At 49.7% G+C, this 17,968-nt stretch overlaps 1 protein-coding gene across 3 annotated transcripts in view; it reads left to right on the forward strand.

Moving 5' to 3' along the window:
- SH3PXD2B (SH3 and PX domains 2B) overlaps positions 1 to 17,968 on the forward strand; it is a 112,657-nt gene that overhangs the window by 81,426 nt on the left and 13,263 nt on the right. For 2 of the 3 annotated variants that reach the window (XM_049708093.1, XM_049708092.1), the window contains exons 8-13: positions 3,751 to 3,855; positions 5,390 to 5,473; positions 8,781 to 8,898; positions 11,963 to 12,189; positions 14,239 to 14,288; positions 15,165 to 15,284. In XM_049708093.1, coding sequence (XP_049564050.1) covers positions 3,751 to 3,855; positions 5,390 to 5,473; positions 8,781 to 8,898; positions 11,963 to 12,189; positions 14,239 to 14,288; positions 15,165 to 15,284 — 704 coding nt within the window. The remainder of the gene's footprint in view (positions 1 to 3,750; positions 3,856 to 5,389; positions 5,474 to 8,780; positions 8,899 to 11,962; positions 12,190 to 14,238; positions 14,289 to 15,164; positions 15,285 to 17,968) is intronic. The other variant, XM_012533838.3, reaches the window with a different exon arrangement.

Genomic DNA, 17,968 nt, shown 5'->3' on the forward strand with positions numbered 1-17,968 from the left:
AGGTACTCCAAAATGCGTTTCCTTCCCTTTTGCCTTCTTTAGCCGCAATAGGGCATTGGTACCATTGAAGACAGAGAGCAAGGAGCAGGGGATGAGTGGATCCTCTCCAGGAAAAAGTGGCATTAAACCCCCACTGGCTTTGTTGTAGCTAAAATGTGACATTGACTAGCAATATTAGTGGGCCAATCTCCGTGATACCCCAGTGGCTAGTTAAGGTCCAACAAACAGGGAAAGACTGTTTCCGGCAGCCTCTGCAGCATGTTCCCATTAGTCAGGAGATGAGCAGTAGCCAACCAAAACTTCTTGATTACACAGTACAGCAGTTGTTATCCCTGCTTCACAGCTGAAGACACCAAGACTCCAAGTGACTCAGTCACTCACCCCAGATCTTGTGACAGGTTGCCGAGCTGGAGTTCCTAACCAATTCCAGCTGGCCCCGAGGCCATGTGACGTTCTAATTCCTAGAAATGAGTACAGGCAGTCTGTGGGTATGACTGGGATGCTCTGTGGGGATGGAAGAAGGGAGCACCCACCCCCCCCCACCCCGCTTTGCTTTGCCAGCTTGAGCGACGTCAGGAAGAACACGTTGCTGGGAGAAGGGGAGGAGGCAGGATGGGGTGGGGGCCAAGCCTGGTGTGTCCAGAGGACAGCAGGGAAAAGGCATATGTCCAGATCTTCAAGTGGCTAACAAACTCAACATTTGTTTTCAATTACCTTTTACTTACCCAAGTAATATATGGATATGTTCTTCTTGAAACATTAATGATAAAGTTAAAATCTATTTTTTTCCGCTAGCTTCAGGCCTAGTCCCCTTTCCAAACCCAGACTGCCCTTCTATCAGTTTGGGGTGAATGCTTTTTGATAACTGTATACACACATGTGTATAAATATGTGTACAGGGATAGGACTTCCCTGGCGGTGCAGTGGTTAAGAATCCGCCTGCCAATGCAGGGGACACGGGTTCGATCCCTGGTCCAGGAAGATCCCACATGCCACGGAGCAACTAAGCCCTTGCGCCACAACTACTGAGCCCGCGTGCTGCAACTACTGAAGCCTGCACACCTAGAGCCCGTGCTCTGCAACAAGAGAAGCCACCGCAATGAGAAGCCCACGCACCGCAACAAAGAGTAGACCCCGCTCGTCACAACTAGAGAAAGCCCGTGCGCAGCAACGAAGACCTAGCGCGTCCATAAATAAATAAAGAAATAAATAAAGTTATTTATTTTTTTAAAAAACTCTATACAGGTATATATGTATGTACACAGTGTACACATTTGTACACATGTGTGTATACATATATGTGCACATGCGTACATATATATAACTATGTACACACATACATACACATCGTATTTCATGCGTCTATATATAATTTTGTAGGTTTTTTAAGCCCAGTGGTGTATCATTCTATACATTTTGACCTGCAACATGCTTTTTCTTAAGTCAACATTTAGCTCTTATTCTTTTAACATCTGCATACTATGTGAAAATATGGCATACTATAAGCCATATCTTCCTTTAGTATGAACAGTATATCTGTGTGCACATTGGTGAGTGTTTCTTTAGGTTAGATACGCAGAAAACTGCTGGACCATAAGATACGCATACTTTAAATGTTAAGATACAGCCAAATGACCTGCTTCCAAACTGTGGCCATACCAATTTACTCTCCTTCCAGCAATGTATGAGGCATTTGTGCCAGTAGTTAAGAGCTGAGGCTGTGAAGCCAGATGGCCTGGGTCGAATCCCGGCTCTGCCGCTTTCTTTGTGACCTTGGTCAAGTCACTGCCCGTCTCTGAGCTTGGCTTCTCCATCTGTAAAATGGGGCAGTAACAGAATGCAGCTCACAGGCTGCTGTGAGGACTCAGCCTGTCAGTAGTAGATGCGAAGCACTGAGACAGTCTGGCGCATCTTTGCTGTCATTGCTGTTGTGACACGTTCCTTAACCCCGCGCGGATACCTACAAATAGGAGTCCTTAGGAAGGCATATATGGCATATTTCTGATTTCTGGTTTTCTGCAGGTTTATCAACCCCATTCATTCACACAGACACACGCGCACACACACACACACATGTGTGCGTGCATGCACACACACACACGCGCACACACACGCACACACGCACACACACACACACACTTCCCAGCCACCAAAACGTGTATTTTAAAAGGTGCACCCAGTCAAGTAAAGCAGAAAGTGGCTTCTACCTCAGGGAGCTCAAAAGCAAAGGCCTCCCTGTAAGACCAGGAAGCTAGTCCAGAGTCTGCCCCTTCCTTCTCTTCTCCTTTGGGGTCTCCGGGGCCTGGAGGTTTGTGATCTTGGGGAGCAGATCCTATTTTTCCATTTATGCAGTGCAGAGCCAGCTGGGCCCTGTATTAACTTCCTGTGGCTGCTATGACGAATTACCACAAATTCAGTGACTTACACCAACACCAATTTATCATCATATGGTTCTAGAGGTTAGAAGCCCAAAATGGGCCCCAGTGGACGAGAAAAAAAGGCAGTGCTGGGGCTGTGTTCCCTTCTGCAGGCCTGGGGAGCATCTGCTGCTTTGCCTTTTCCATTCTCTAGAGGCCAGCCACACCCCATGGCTCGTGACCCCTTCCTCCACCTTCAGAACCAGCAGTGTTGCCCCTCTCTGTACCTTCCTTCCTCAGCCACATCTCCCCCTGACCCTCCTTCTGCCTGCCTTGTGATTAAACTGCGCCCACCCAGATAAGCCAGGATAACCTCCTATTTGGGAGTTCAGCTGATTAGCAACCTTAACCCCATCTGCGACCTTAATTCAAACCCTTTGCCATGTGCATTGTCATTCTGCCTACCACAGGCTCCATGAGAGCCCTTTCTCTAAAATGGGAGGGCCTGAGTCTCAGTGAACGGCTTCTCAAACTGTTATATCTGCGGCCAGATTTACCTTGACATGAACAGATGCAAAATCCGTGTCTCAGATAAGTTATGAGGGCAGTGGTTTCAGTATCAGAGAGCGCTGGGTGCAAGTCGCAGCTCGGCCGTAAGCCGTGTGAACTTGCACGAGCCTTGCCTCTTGGAGCCTCAGTTTCCTCGTCTGTGCAGTAGGGATGATAATGTGAAGATGATATAAGATAATGCAAGGGGCTTCCCTGGTGGTGCAGTGGTCGAGAATCTACCTGCCAATGCAGGGGACACAGGTTCGAGCCCTGGTCTGGGAAGATCCCACATGCCGCGGAGCAGCTGGCCCCATGAGCCACAATTACTGAGCCTGTGCGTCTGGAGCCTGTGCTCCGCAACAAGAGAGGCCGCGATAGTGAGAGGCCCACGCACCGCGATGAGGAGTGGCCCCCACTTGCCGCAACTAGAGAAAGCCCTCGCGCAGAAACGAAGACCCAACACAGTCAAAAATAAATTAAAAAATGAATAAAATTTAAAAAAAAAAAAAAAGATAATGCAAGTAAAACGATGAGTGCCTTGCACACCTTAGCGAAGGGAGCTACGTTCTTTGCTCTCCTCCTTTAGGACAACCTTTCTCCCCACCCCCATCCCCGACTCCCCTCCACAGCCCCGTCCCAGGCTCAAGAGCAGGTTTCCTGTTAGCCTGTCTCTAGCAGTTAGCAGTCAGCTCACATGGGTAGTTGTGTTCTACTAATAAAATGGAGACTTTTGAGCCTGACGCTGAGCGTTGGTTCCTGCAGCGGCTGAATCTAATATTGTATTCTGACGCCCGGCCCTCACACCTGACCCAACTGATATCAGTCTGCACTCTCATTTTCCCAGGTTGGTGGTTCGTCAGCACGGCTGAAGAGCAAGGCTGGGTCCCCGCAACCTGCCTCGAAGGACAGGATGGTGTGCAGGATGAGTTTTCCCTACAGCCTGAAGAAGGTAGGAAGCAGCCGGGGCCTCGGGCTCGCTGGGGAGACCGTGAGGGCCGGCGGCACCCAATCCCTTCCCTTCAGCCTCTGCCTCCCAGCCTCCTAGACTAGAGCCTGTGGACATGAAGCCAGGCCCTGGGTTTGGGGCAGAGCAAGCCCGCCCTTTCTTAGGGGCCTTGGGGAGCCAACCCAGGTGAGCCTGGCTGGAGCTGGGGCCCTGATACCTCCATGGGACCTCAACGGCCCCCAGCCAGATCGCTGTCAACACCTCACTCTTCCTCCCTTGAATTATCCTGATGGCCAAGGTGCTGGGGCTGCTCCAAGCTCATTTACAAGACATCTGAAGCCATCCGTAAAGATCTCTGCTTTGTCTGCTTTCTGTGTTGGTTTAACGGCCCTGACTGGGTGTCAGGATCAGAGCTGACCCTCCTAAAGAGTGGTTCCCGCTGTGTCAGAAATCTTAAGGCTCAGCCAACCCCCCTTTCCCCCCAGGAGCATTCCTCAATCTAGAGTATGAGTTCACTTTAGCTAATAAACGGGAGGGTTTTGGAATCAGACCTGAACTTGACTCTCACCACCGAATTTGAATTGGTCCCACTTACTGGCTGAGTGGTCTCGGGCCAGCAACTTAACCTTTCTATGCTTCAGCTGCTTCCTCTGAAAATGGGAACGATGGTATCTACGTCATGGGATTTTTTTTTTTTAATTAAATGAGATCCCACATGCAAAGCACTTGGCAAAGAACCTAAAACAATGAATAACTAGGAACAGTTATTATCATAGAGCTATGCCTTACCTAGGGTTGAATATTTGGGGCTTTTAGTTGACTGTTTAGAAAACACAAAGCCACTTGAGTATGTATTTAACAGAAAAGAGGGTAAGGAGAAGGGATATTTCTATGCTCAAAGGTTAGCAAAAAAAAAAAAAAAAAAATGCATATGTGGTTTGCGTTTAGTTTTATTGCAGCCAGCACCCGCAGAGTAAAATGCCTTTTGTTTTGCTCTGCGTTTGTGGGGCCCACCAGGCTCTAGGGGCGGCGCTCATGAGGAGAAAGTACAAAAATCAACTCAGATTAAGGGGTAGTCGTGTGCTGCGTGGAAACTCTAGCTCCCTTAGACAGTTAATGATTCCTACCACGGGGCGTGTCTCTGTAAGGGACTGATTATTGTCCCCATTTTACAGATGAGAAACGAAGCTCAGAAAGTAGAGACACTTGCCCGGGGTCACACAGCTAGAAGATGGGAGAGAGACCACATTTTCCTAAGGGTTTGTACATTTCTTCCCCCTGCCATGAGGGCTTCTCTTAGTGCCTCTATAATCATGCTAGGAATAGCATCGTGTCTATTGGGTGGCTCTTCACTCAAGGTCAAGGTTCGTACTCAGGAATTTGGTCCTTCTGAGACACCTGGGGCGTGGCATAGACGCAGAAATAATTGCTCCTGAGAGGGAGCACGTGCTTGGTGCCGCCTTTGCCTCAAGACACTGGGACTGCTTTCTTCTTACCTCTGCCTTCTGCCCTTCGCCTCCACATGCTGCCCGTCCAGTCTCATGGAGATACTGGTCTCTGCCCCAGCCCATGGGCCGCCGCCGGACTCTGGGGGACCTGTATGCCATCAGCTGGCGTCAAGGTGCCTACCTCAGAGTTTTCCTCCCCGCTCGGTATTCGGAACTGGGTCCCTGCATCTGCATGCTCTGGGACTGCCCGTGCCTGTTGCATGTGAGAGACGGTGATCTGGTCTGTACCCTGTGTGTTGGCATGTAGGTTTGGGAGGAGGGAGCTTAGGGCGTTTGTCAGCCTGGGACCCTAAAGTTTCCCAGGGTAAAAAATGATGCCTGGGGGCCCCTGTAATGCTGAGCCAGTGACCTGTTCCCTTCATCAGGTGCATTTGAGTGGCCAGGGAAAAGAAACCCACGTCAAACCAGCTTAAGCAAAAGGGAAGTGTATTGACTCATGTCATTGAAAACCCTCGGGTAGGGTCAGCGTCTAGCATGGCTGGATCCCGGAGCTTGAAAATGTCTGCCAACTGAAGAAAAATGCCCAACCTAGAAGTTGTGAGTTAAGTTTTATACAGGCACCTTACTGAGGACTCTAGCCTGGGAGACAGCCTCTCAGATAGCTCTGAGGAACTGCTCCTACGAGGTAAGGGAGGAAGCAGGATGCATAGGAGTTTTTGGCTGGAAAAACAAAACAAAACATGTAGTCTAACATCAAAAGATTACTGCTAATCACAAAAAACATATCTTTTTTTAATATAAATTTATTTATTTTATTTGTTTTTATTTTTGGCTGCATTGGGCCTTCGTTGCTGCGCACGGGCTTTCTCTAGTTGCAGTGAGCGGGGGCTACTGTTCGTTGCGGTGCGTGGGCTTCTCATTGCAGTGGCTTCTCTTTGTTGCAGAGCACAGGCTCTAGGCATGCGGGCTTCAGTAGTTGTGGCTCGTGGGCTCTAGAGCACAGGCTCAGTAGTTGTGGTGCACGGGCTTAGTTGCTCCATGGCATGTGGGATCTTCCCAGACCAGGGCTTGAACCCGTGTCCCCTGCATTGGCAGGCGGATTCTTAACCACTACGCCACCAGGGAAGCCCCAGATATCTTAAGTTAATGATTTTAGTGCTTTTCTATGAATGGAAAGATGCAAGAATCTGGTCTCATTGAAATGATTCCTTAGATATGCATCTGAACTATCTAAGGCCAGTATCCAGAGCACAGAATGCTTCCTGTTTTTATCCCTCCCAAATGCCCCTCAGGGTGCACTGTTGGGGGTGACTGCAGTGGCTCGTGGCTTGATGGCAGGCAACATTCTTTGTTTACTGGCATGGCAGACAACGTTCCCTTTCTACCTGTCCTTGGCACCTGAGGCTTATTCTCGCCACCTTCAGCTCCCATTCTCTACCTTGCTGGAACCATTGTCTCATGGTGACAGTAGTTCCAGGCACCCTTCAGGGGCACCCACCAAAGAAAATGCTTCTCCTTCAACACGATCAGTTGGTTCCAACGGACCCAGTTGGGTCATATGCCATCCCTGAACTAATCACGGTGGCCAGTCACTTTGGCCAGGCCAGCGTTATGCACCCTCCCCATCCCTCTGGGTGGTGGCGAGGTCACCCTCACCCAAACATGTGGCTGGAGGCTGGCAGTGCCACCAGAGGAAGAGCAGATGGATGGCAAGCAGGCAGTGTTACTCACCACGCAGTCTACAAGTTCTCCCACTTCCCTTTGTTAGGGAACCCTGAGCATCCTACGGAGCCCAGAGAGGGTCTCTGGTTGCTAGCGAATCCCCAGGAGTCCAGGGCCTGTAGTACCAACAGTACTTAGTCCGGGACCCAGGCAGTGCCCCTTCTCACCTGGCCAGACAAAACTTCTGTGCATCCACGGGGTTGAGTTGCCCCCAGCACCCTTCACAGCACCCACACCCCAGCCTGCATCTGTGAATGAGGAGAACAGCTGAGTGCGCTGTATACAGAATGTGTGCAGCTTGAGTCAGCTCAGCCCCCACAGAGCAGGTCAGGGGGCTAGATCAATAAATAAATAAACGTCCTGTGTGTTTTCCGCCTCCCTCTGCACCAGCTGGGAAGGCCACAGACAGCCTGTGGTGTTTTCCCAGCGAGAGAGAGAGAGAAAGAGAGAGAGGCAGCCCGGACACACTAACTATCAACGTCAGCCCACAGCTGGCTCAGTCCCTCCCTGCGGGCTGCAATGTAACCAAAACAGGAAAGCCGGCTCCTAGCCTCACTGGCTCCCCTGGGACACTCATCTGTTATCTGTCTCAGCAGTCACTGCTGACAGTGTTGGGGATGGGAGCTATTCTCTTGCTCTCTGGAGGGCCCTGCCTGAGTGTGACAATGAACGACCCTGCCAGTGGGGCCCTGCAGGGGGTCGGGGGTGAGGTCCTGCTGTGGGAGGGACACAGCCCGAGGCAGCTCTCTTGGCTTTGGGGGTAGGAGCAGGAAACCACTGAGAGTGGGATGGAAGGCACCCCAGTGGTGTTAATGAAAACAGAAGCAGGCAATCATTTCATGATATATATCTCAAATCATTATGTCGTACACCCAGAAGTCGATTATATCTCAATTAAAAAAATAAATTTAAAAAAATAAAATTGAAGCTTCAGGCGTGGTTGGATCCAGGGGCTTGAAAACAATGAAAAATGGAGATCAGCTACCAGCTAGGTAATGAGCACTGCTAGCTGTCTCCTCCCTGGTAGTGATTCCACCCCAAACCATATGCTGCCAGATGTAGCTTGTCCCTGACCCTCCACCACTAAGAACTGCAGAGGAGCCACAGAGGGTTTAACGTCCACCCCGCCCCTGCTGCAGCATGAGCAGGGTGCCTCCCACCAGGCCTTCGGGACTTGTTCATTTACTAAACATTGACTATTTTACTAAATAGTTCCTAAATATTCCCAGTACCGTGCCCAGTGCTAGAGATAGAGGAATGAACAAGACAGACTCAAACCCCTGCCTTCCTGGAGCGCTTACTCTAGCAGGGGAAACAGACATGGAACATAATATAAGTAAATTATCTGGTATGTTAGAAGGTAATTCCTGGTAAGGGGGGGAAATAAACCCGGGTAAGGGGGATGAGGGTGCCATGGGTCTGGGTATTACCTAAGGCAAGGTCAAGGAAGGTGACCTTGAGGCACAGATTTGAGGAAGGTGAGTGCAAATGTGTGATGCTGAGGGATTTCAGAGGAACTGACCTGCCATTTGTCCTGTGTCCTGTTGCTGCTTGCACAGGGTCATCCAGTGCTAAGTGAGGGTCGCTTATTGGGGGCCAGGGGCGGGGGTGGGGGGGTGGGAACAGAGATGGTGCACAGAAGTCTTTGGAGGAAATCCCTCCTTACGAGGGCATCTCTCAGATCACAGCCTTGGCCATCAACGTCCCGGGGCTTATATAGTGTCTTTGACTTACCCCACCATCTGTTTGTCCCCACAGAGGAGAAGTACACAGTCATCTACCCATACACAGCTCGTGACCAAGATGAAATGAACCTGGAGAGAGGAGCTGTGGTGGAGGTCATCCAGAAAAACCTGGAAGGCTGGTGGAAGATCAGGTACCCTCTGCAGCTGGGTGGGTTTCAGGTCATAGAGGCTCCAGCTGCACAGATATCTGTAAGCAGTTGCAGAGGAGGTGAGGTTTCAGCCTGAGCTATAAAAGGACGCTTCTCCTCTGTGCTGTTTGGCTTCCTTCCCTACCCATATCCTTCTCTAAAAATGCATAATAAGCAAAACCGTCTCTAAACACACTGAACCACCGATAGCAGTAACCCAATTGAGCAAGACTGGTCTCCACCTCCAGATGTGTCTCATAATGAGTAAGTGGAGGCTGAAGCTGCCCTGCGTGAGTGATTTCCCACTCCAGCCCCGCTCTGAGAGCAACAGGATGCTAAACACCACATGGACAGTAGCCCGTCCTAAAGCTGATCATTTGCCGTCATCTCTCAGAGTCCAGTGGAGACCGGCTTTCCAAACAGTTTGCTCTTTCACCCATGTGATGGAATTGAAAGCTCATAGGTAAAGGTGGCCAACTCATCGTGCTCTACTTGGGATTTTCCCAGTTTTAGTAATGAAAGTCCGGGGAACTCCCTCTTTGGTTACCCGGGCGGGCAGGGTGCAGCCTCAGGAAATTAGGGCAAGAGAAGAAGCCTGAGGTCCCTGCCACCTGGTGTCTGTGCCGTGATGTAAGCCGGACATGAGGCAGGACACTGGGACCACTCACATGGGGCTGAGTGTGTAACCCTTAATTCATTCAGCAAACCTACACCAAAATCTATTTTGGGCCAAGCTGTCTACTGAAAGCTGGTGAGTAACAGTGAGAAAGAGACAGTAGTTCAGACCCACAGGCGTAGAAGGCAGACTCAGACACAAGTACAGGGCAGGGAGGCGCGTGGGGCGTAGGAGGGCTGCACAGGGGACTTTGGAGCACAGAAGAGGGCTCCTCAGCCCGGGAGTCAGGAAGGCTTCCTCAGAACTGAGGTTTGAAGCCGGAGTAATGACAACAGTAACTCACATATCTGGATTATAGGTGTTACCTTGCTGTGTAACAAATTATCCCAAAACTTAGTGACTCTGGAATTCTGGTGGCTCGACTGGGCTCAGGGTCCCTCATGAGGTTGCAGTGGATGTTGCCACGGTCATCAGAAGCTTCGACTGAAGCTAGAAAGTGACCGAACCAGGTTTTGAACCCCTACCTTTCTGACCCCAAAGCCCCCTCAGCATTGCATGTGTTGCCTCTCTGCTTATGGCTTTGTGCCCCAAGTGATGAACTATCTCATAGTGATGCCCGGATTGTGTGTAGTCTGACGTTTTCCAATTAGCACAAGATTTAGTCCTTCTCAGGGGATATTTTAAGATTGATAGACACCAAACTGAAGATTTCTGCCTCCTTTTAAGTTTGCTTCTTGTTATAAACGACTTTTTTTTTTTTTTATTGAAACGCAGTGCTATTTAGTTCTTAAGGTGATTCTTGACGAGATGTGACCCTGCCATATATCATCTCCAGTCTGTTAGATGTCGTCCCCAAAGGTGTGGGCACCTGTTTTGTGGTTCAGACCAGTGGGATGCTGGCAATTTTAACAGCCAGCTCTCCAGGGGAAAATGCTCTTGAGTTGCCGTGTTTGCCAATTTCTGTGGTGTAAATACTGCCACCGTGGCAGATTTTAAGCTCCCGGTGTGATGGCACTAAATGCCGAGTTGGGAAGAGATATGAACAGCTGGCTCTCACAAGTGCTGTGAGCTGACTCCAGCACACCTCTGGTCCCAATCAACCCCTCTGGTCATGCTATTCAACCGACTTCCATAGTGCAGAGAATTAAATGATTGTTACATTCGTTCAGTCCCCTTTGGAATTCAGTGAGCTGGTCTGTCAGGGTCTCAGTCACTCCGAAGCTCAGTGACCTGTGGTAACCCTGGAACCAACCCCCGACCTGCTTTGTTCTCATCTGAACGCGTGTTTAATCTACTTGTTAAGCAATATGACTGGAGGCCCACCCTGCCTATGCCAGGCTTTGTGCCGGGAGCTGGGGCTTCTGGGAAGAGGCAGCAAAGCAGCACAGACTCTGGTGCCAGCTTTCTAGGTCTGGATCCATTTCTGCCAACCCTCAGGTTGGATGGATGAACTATAGCCATAGCTATCAAGTGCTTGGAACAGGAAGGACATGGAGTAGGTGCTCACTAAGTGTCACTTACCGTTATCATCATGGTCCCAGTAGTGACGACTGTACGGGGACAGTGGCTGTAGCAGAGCTTTGTGGCTGCTCACCCTTGCCAGGTCCACTGGCAGTTTGTCCACGTGTCCCCTTTTTTCTTCACTCAACTCACTGGGAGCGAGGGCCGTCACACACACAGACGAATCATCCATGATCCTCGCCCCCAGGAGCTCGAGTTCTAAGTGGGGAGACAGGACCGTCACAGCCAAGTGTCACTGGGTGTTATAGGTGCTGGGATTGTGGAGTGTGCAGGAGACAGTGGGGGGCACCGTGGAGGGAGGCTCGGGAAAGGCTTGAGAGGGGGCATGGTATTAAGCAAAGCTGGGAAAGAGGAGCACAAAAGAGAATGGGCTTGGGCTTCCCTGATGGCGCAGTGGTTGAGAGTCCGCCTGCCGATGCAGGGGACACGGGTTCGTGCCCCGGTCCGGGAAGATCCCACATGCCGCGGAGCGGCTGGGCCCGTGAGCCATGGCCGCTGAGCCTGCGCGTCCGGAGCCTGTGCTCCGCAGCGGGAGAGGCCACAACAGTGAGAGGCCCGCGTACCGAAAAAAAAAAAAAAGAGAGAGAGAGAATGGGCTTTCCAGGCAGAGGGTCTCTAAGAGCAGGGGCAGGGGGGTGAGAGATGGTGGAACTTTTGGGAGAGCGCAAGCTGTGTGGGGTGGGCGGGACCTGGGGGTTGCCGTGAGAGCCAAGGCTGGGGAGGTAAGGAGAGGCCAGATTGGGGAGGCCCAGCTGAGGGCTTAGGCTTCATCTGGAGGCAGCAAGCGGTGTACCAGCCCCTGGCCCTGGGCAGGTCGTGGTCCAGTGTTCCTGCCATCTGGGACCCAAAGTGGGATTCACAGTAGGAGTGCAACTTCTTCCCATGGGCCTGGCAGGGCAGCCTGACGGGCATCCTTCCCCCTCCTCCCAGGTACCAGGGCAAAGAGGGCTGGGCCCCAGCCTCCTACCTAAAGAAGAGCAGCGGGGAGCCTGTACCCCCAAAGTTGGGCCCCGGCTCACCCGCCCACGCGGGCGTCCTCGAGCTGGACGGCGTCTCCCGGCAGCAGAACTCGGTGGGCCGGGAGAAGGAGCTGCTCAACAACCAGAGGGATGGCCGGTTTGAAGGCCGCCCGGCGCCCGACAGTGACGTCAAGCAGAGTAAGTGCCGCCCACCCGAGCTCCCGGCAGCTGGGCACCTACTACGTGCCAGGCTCTGTGCCCAGAGGTCCTCACACGTTGTCCCTCATCCTCACGGCAGCCCTGCTGCCCACCATCCTGTAGATAAGAAAACAGGCTCACAAACCCCAGGTCACTCGTTCCAGTTCATTCAGCCAGCAAGTTGCAGAACCTGAGTGGAGAGACGTGGCTTTCCTACTCAAGCCATGTTTTTACCACCGTCTCATATCACCAGAGCTCCTGTTTCTCAAGCCCCTACTAGGTGCCAGGAATCTTATAATCAGTCTCACTGACTCCTTGTAACAACCTTTGAAGGACCTACTCCTTTTATTTTACAGGTTAGGAAACAGAGATGAAAGGGTTTGTCCAAGGCTACCCAGCTAGTGAACAGTGGAGCCAGGACTTGAACCCAGGTCCCTCTGACTCAAGTGCCAGTGGTCTGTCTGCAGGGCCTCATTTCTGAGCCAGGGGAAGGAAAAGCGGACCCTGTGTTGGGTTTATTCCGAAGATAGTTCTTTACTCATCTTGCTTTTCAAAGCTATTTTACCATTTAATGTTCCCAGCACACCTGAGAGTAGGTTCATTATTGTTGTCTGCTGCATACCCAGGATGCCAGCCTCAAGCATGTGACCCTGTACAGGGCAGAAGGAGTCTGTCTGTTGGGAAAGGACTAAAAACTAGCCACAAGGATGCAGTCACTTGCCCCTCGCTGGGCTTCTCCAGCTGTTTAAAGTGACTCTTATGGTCAGTGAACTTCTTGAGTCTCTCAGTTGTCTCAGCCACTTTGAGAAAACACTGACATGCCGTGGCAGGATCCTATCATGCGTGGCCAAGAGCATAGGAGGATTCCCATTAACACTAGAGGAGCGAGTGAAAATCTGAAAGCCCGTGTCTCTGTTAGGATATATAGGTTCAGATGCTCAAGCAAAGACTCCCCACTACTATCACACACATACACCCAATAACAATGGCTCAAGTAATTTAGATGTTTATTTCTTTCTCACCGAGCAGTCAGGTATATGTCCAGAGCTGCTGTGGCAACTCTATCCAGTCACGAGTCTTGTTATGCTGTATCTATCTCGTGTTGCCCTCATCCTCCTGGTCCAGGAGGGCTCACCGCCAGTCCGGCCAAGGAAAATGAGGCAGGGAGAAGTGGAAGGCTGGACTCAGAAGCTACAGACTTGTTACTCTTTCACATCCCATCAGCCAGAACTTAGTCACATGGCAGTACCTAGCTGCAAGGGAGTCTGGGAAATGTAGTCTTTATGTAGGCAGTCAAGTGTCTGGCTAAAACTCTGTTGTGATTTTTTTTCTAATAGAAGACAGGAAAAATGGGTATTTAAGAGTTTTGCAGTCTCCTCTACACGCCAACTACCAAACTACACCTCTGTGTAGACCCATGCTAAACCAGCTCTGACAGCATATGGGGTGCCTTCCTCAATGTTCTGCCCTTAGCCAGGAGCCTTGGACCACTGCAGAGTCGTCCTCTCCTTGATCCTGAGACCCAGAGCAGGGGCAGCCCAACTCCAGAGTAAAAACCCCTGAAGTCCTCAGTCCAAGTTTGTTTGGCTCTGTTTATGCATTGTTTAATTTGGGTGTGTTCCAGAGCACAAAGCCAGGGGCAGTACCATTAATGCGTGCTTGCCACATGCCAAGAGCCTCACCTGTATTGTTGACTTTCATCTCCACCACTGCTTCCAGGAGGCAGGCATTATCACCCCCTCTCCAGAAGAGGACCATGCAGCTCAAAGTCACATAACTTGTAGCCTCCCACCTCTGCGTTACTCTGAAGCCTGCACTTGTTGCCTTTGCTGGAAGGCTTTCCATTGCTCCAGGACTGGGCACCATCCCCTTGTTGACGGAGAGTCCTGAACCCAGTCTGAGTGTCCCCTTTCTAGTTGGGCTCTCCCATAGGAAGCGTCGCAGTCGCTCGCTGATGCCTGTGCTGAATGTGATGCCTCATCTCCTGCAGGAGAGAATAGATCTCTCGTGGTGTCCACCTCAGGAATTTTATCTGTCGTCTCTTTATAGGATCACCCAAGATGAGACAGAGACCCCCTCCTCGCCGGGATATGACCATAGTAAGTGGACCCTTGCAACTGGGGAGCCAGACCCTGACCTGAGATTAGCCCCCTGACAGTCACCTCGCCTTCTCCAAGGATGCACTCTTTCCTGCCCACACAGCAGCCTTGTGAAGCTAATCCCACTGACAGGTGGAAAGACTGAGGTCCAGGGAGATCAAACAGTTCGCCCATGGCTTTGTGACAGTTAGGTCTCAGGATGTACTTTCTGCTTCCTGAGCCGACTCCGCTTTATCTTAGATAAGTCTCCTTGAATAACGTAACTTGAAACCAAAATGGGATAAGGCACACGTTTCGCTTGTGGTCCCGTTCTGATCTCTTACTTTCATACTCCATTTTTAACTCTGTAAGCAGTACTTTGAAAATGGGCTTTCTTCTTTTAATGTCTGCCATTTATCGAGCACCTTTTGGGTGCCAGGCAGTATGCCAGTGTTTCACTACATGAACTCGTTGAATGCGCTCCGTGACCCCACCAGGTAGATCCTGTTATTACCCACATTTTACAGGAGATAAAACTCAGGCCTCCAGGAGGGGAAGGGATTTGCCCAAAGTCACACCAATGGGTCTAACTTGCAAACCTGTGTTCATTTCACAACACTTGTTGCCTCTTAAGTTCAGAGAATATTGTCTTGCCCCAAATTTTCATGATTATAGGCAAATGTCCCATGTTTTTTCTCATTGCCCTAAAGCTGAAAGGCCAGTGACCTATCTAGAAGACGATGATCTGAGTGGTCCCCTTTGTTTTGTCCTAGAATCCAAATGGGTCCGCCAGCGCCCCCTTGAGGGTGATTGTGTGCCCCAATCCCTTAGCGCCTCCCATTCAGCGCCACGGGAATGGACTTACAGTGGTTTTAACACTGTGTTTAATTGTACCAGCCTCGAGGTCTGCCCAAGCCTCCCATCCCACCCCAAGTGGAGGAAGAATATTACACCATTGCTGAATTCCAGACCACCATCCCTGATGGCATCAGCTTCCAGGCGGGCCTGAAGGTCGAGGTGAGTGGACGTGGTCTCACTTTGTCTACCTGTGATTCCTTTTTTTTTTTTTAATTTATTTTTTTTGAAGTATAGGTGATTTACAGTGTTGTGTTAATTTCCGCTGTACAGCAAAGTGATTCAGTTATACGTATATACGCATTCTTTTTCATATTCTTTTCCATCATGGTTTATCCCAGGATATTGAATATCATTGCCTGTACTATACAGTAGGACGTTGTTGTTTATCCATCCTATATATAATAGTTTGCATCTGCTAATCCCAAATTCCCAGTCTGTCCCTCCCCACCTACCTCCCCCTTGACAACCACAAGTCTATTCTGTCTATCTATGAGTCTGTTTCTGTTTCATAGGTAAGTTCATTTGTGTCATATTTTAGATTCCACATATAAGTGATATCATATGATGTTTATCTTTCTCTTTCCGACTTACTTCACTTAGGATGATAATCTCTGGGTCCATTCATGTTGCTGCAAATGGCATTATTTCATTCTTTTTTCTGGCTGACTAGTATTCCATTGTGTGTGTGTGTGTGTGTGTACACACCACACTTTTATCCATTCCTCTGTCAGTGGACACTTAGGTTGTTTCCATGTCTTGGCTATTGTAAATAGTGCTGCAGTGGACATTGGGGTGCATGTATCTTTTTGAATTAGAGTTCTGTCCGGATATATGCCATTGTCATATGTCAACTCTATTTTTAGTTTTTTGAGGAACCTCCACACTGTGCTCCATAGTGGCTGCACCAACTCACATTCCTACCAACAGTGTAGGAGGGTTCCCTTTTCTCCACACCCTCTCCAGCATTTATTTGTAGATTTTTTAATGATGACCATTCTGACCCATGTGAGGTGATACCTCATTGTAATTTTGACTTGCATTTCTCTAATAATTAGCGATGTTGAACATCTTTTCTTGTGCCCGTTGGCGATCTGTATGTCTTCTTTGGAGAAATGTCTGTTTACATCTTCTGCCCATTTTTCAATTGGGTTGTTTGGTTTTTTGTTGTTGAATTATATGAGCTGTTTGTATATTTTGGAAATTAAGCCCGTGTCGGTCGTATCATTTGCAAATAATTTTTTTCAGTCCATGGGTTGTCTTTTTGTTTTGTTTCTGGTTTCCTTTGCTGTACAAAAGCTTGTACTGCTTGTGATTTTTGATTCTAGGCACCATCTCCTATTCCTGTGTTCTTTTTTTTTAGTAGCAGCTTTATTGAGATATAATTCACATACCATATGACTCAGTGATTTAAGGTATAAAATTCAGTGGTTTTTAGTTTAATTACAGAGTTGTGCAACCATCACCACCATCAACGTTAGAACATTTCATCACCCAAATAAGAAACCCTGTACACATTAGCAGTCCCTCCCCACGTCCCCTCAATCCCTCTCAGTGCCCCTGCCCCAGCCCTAGGCCACCACTGATCTATTTCCTGTGTCTATAGATTTGCCTCTTTTCATCACCTCCTCCCTCCTTGATTGCCTCTCCTCTCCCCTTTACTTCCCACTTCTTTGCTTGTCTACTCCGTTCCCTGCGTGAAGGCCATCATAAATCCTTTCTCCCCTCCCATTTCTCTTTTCTTTCTCCTGGGGTTAGAGCTTGAAGGTGTTTCCCATGTTTCCAGGAAAGCCCGTAAGTAATGGGATAGCAGTTAGGTGCCGGCCACTGCACTAAGCACCTCACGTGCCGTATCTTGCCTAATCATATCGTCATTTACTCTTGTGAGGCAGGACTATTACAATTCCCATTTTTCAGAGGAGGAAGCTGTGGCTCAGAAAAAAAGGTGCTGTCCAAGGTCACACAGCCAAAAGGTGACAGAGTCAGGATTTGAACCCATGTCTATCTCCAGATTAGAACCAGGGCTATTGACAGCCTGCTGTTTATCTGCCCAGTATTTGGGGATCTCAGGAGGATGGAGACCGTATCTGTTTTTTACTTCTCTATCCCCACAGCTAGCACAGTGCCTGGCACGTGATAGATTTGCAATAAATGTTGAATCAATGAAAATCCATCTCCCCACTAGCCTCCTGCTAACACCCAGAAAACCAGGGAGTGTTTTCTTCTTCATTCTCGTCCCTAACCCTGGCCTTGGGGCTGGTCCACAGTAGGTGCTTAGAGAGCCATTCCTTTATGAATGAATGTTTGAATGAACGGAGGAAATAAAGAGTGAACAAATGATTACTGAGCCAGTGCGTAAGTGTGGCACGTGTCCTAAGGGTCTTTAGTCACTTCTCTAGGCCTCCAAAGAACCCACCATTTTCCCTCCCGCTCTGACACCTCCTGCCCCCCCCTCCCCCTCGAGTCCCAGGGCAGCTGCCCAGTGAGCCCGGGAGGAGGCGACTTCCCGAAGGTGCATCCTGGGTCTCACCACCACTGATTCTGCCCAAGCCTCTCTAGAAAGTTCTCCTCAAGCCAAGTGTCCTTTAATCCATGCAGACAGCAGGAGGGCTGTCTGCAGGGGTGTTTAAAGAACCTGGGTTGAAGCCTGTCAAACTAATTTTTTAAAATGCAAATCCCAATCCTCCCAGAGAAACTGAGGGGACGGTGGAAATACCTCCAAGGCTCTAAAAGGCTTTTTATCTGCTCCTTTTTTTTCCTCCCAATCTGTTCTTTCTAATTTCAAATCCACAGAGAGAACTCACAAGGCATCTTGCTTGTGCTTCAAGATAATTCTGTGCCCAGTT

The sequence above is a fragment of the Orcinus orca genome, chromosome 3, assembly GCF_937001465.1.
Source record: "Orcinus orca chromosome 3, mOrcOrc1.1, whole genome shotgun sequence".
In the NCBI taxonomy this organism is placed as follows: Eukaryota; Metazoa; Chordata; class Mammalia; order Artiodactyla; family Delphinidae; genus Orcinus; species Orcinus orca.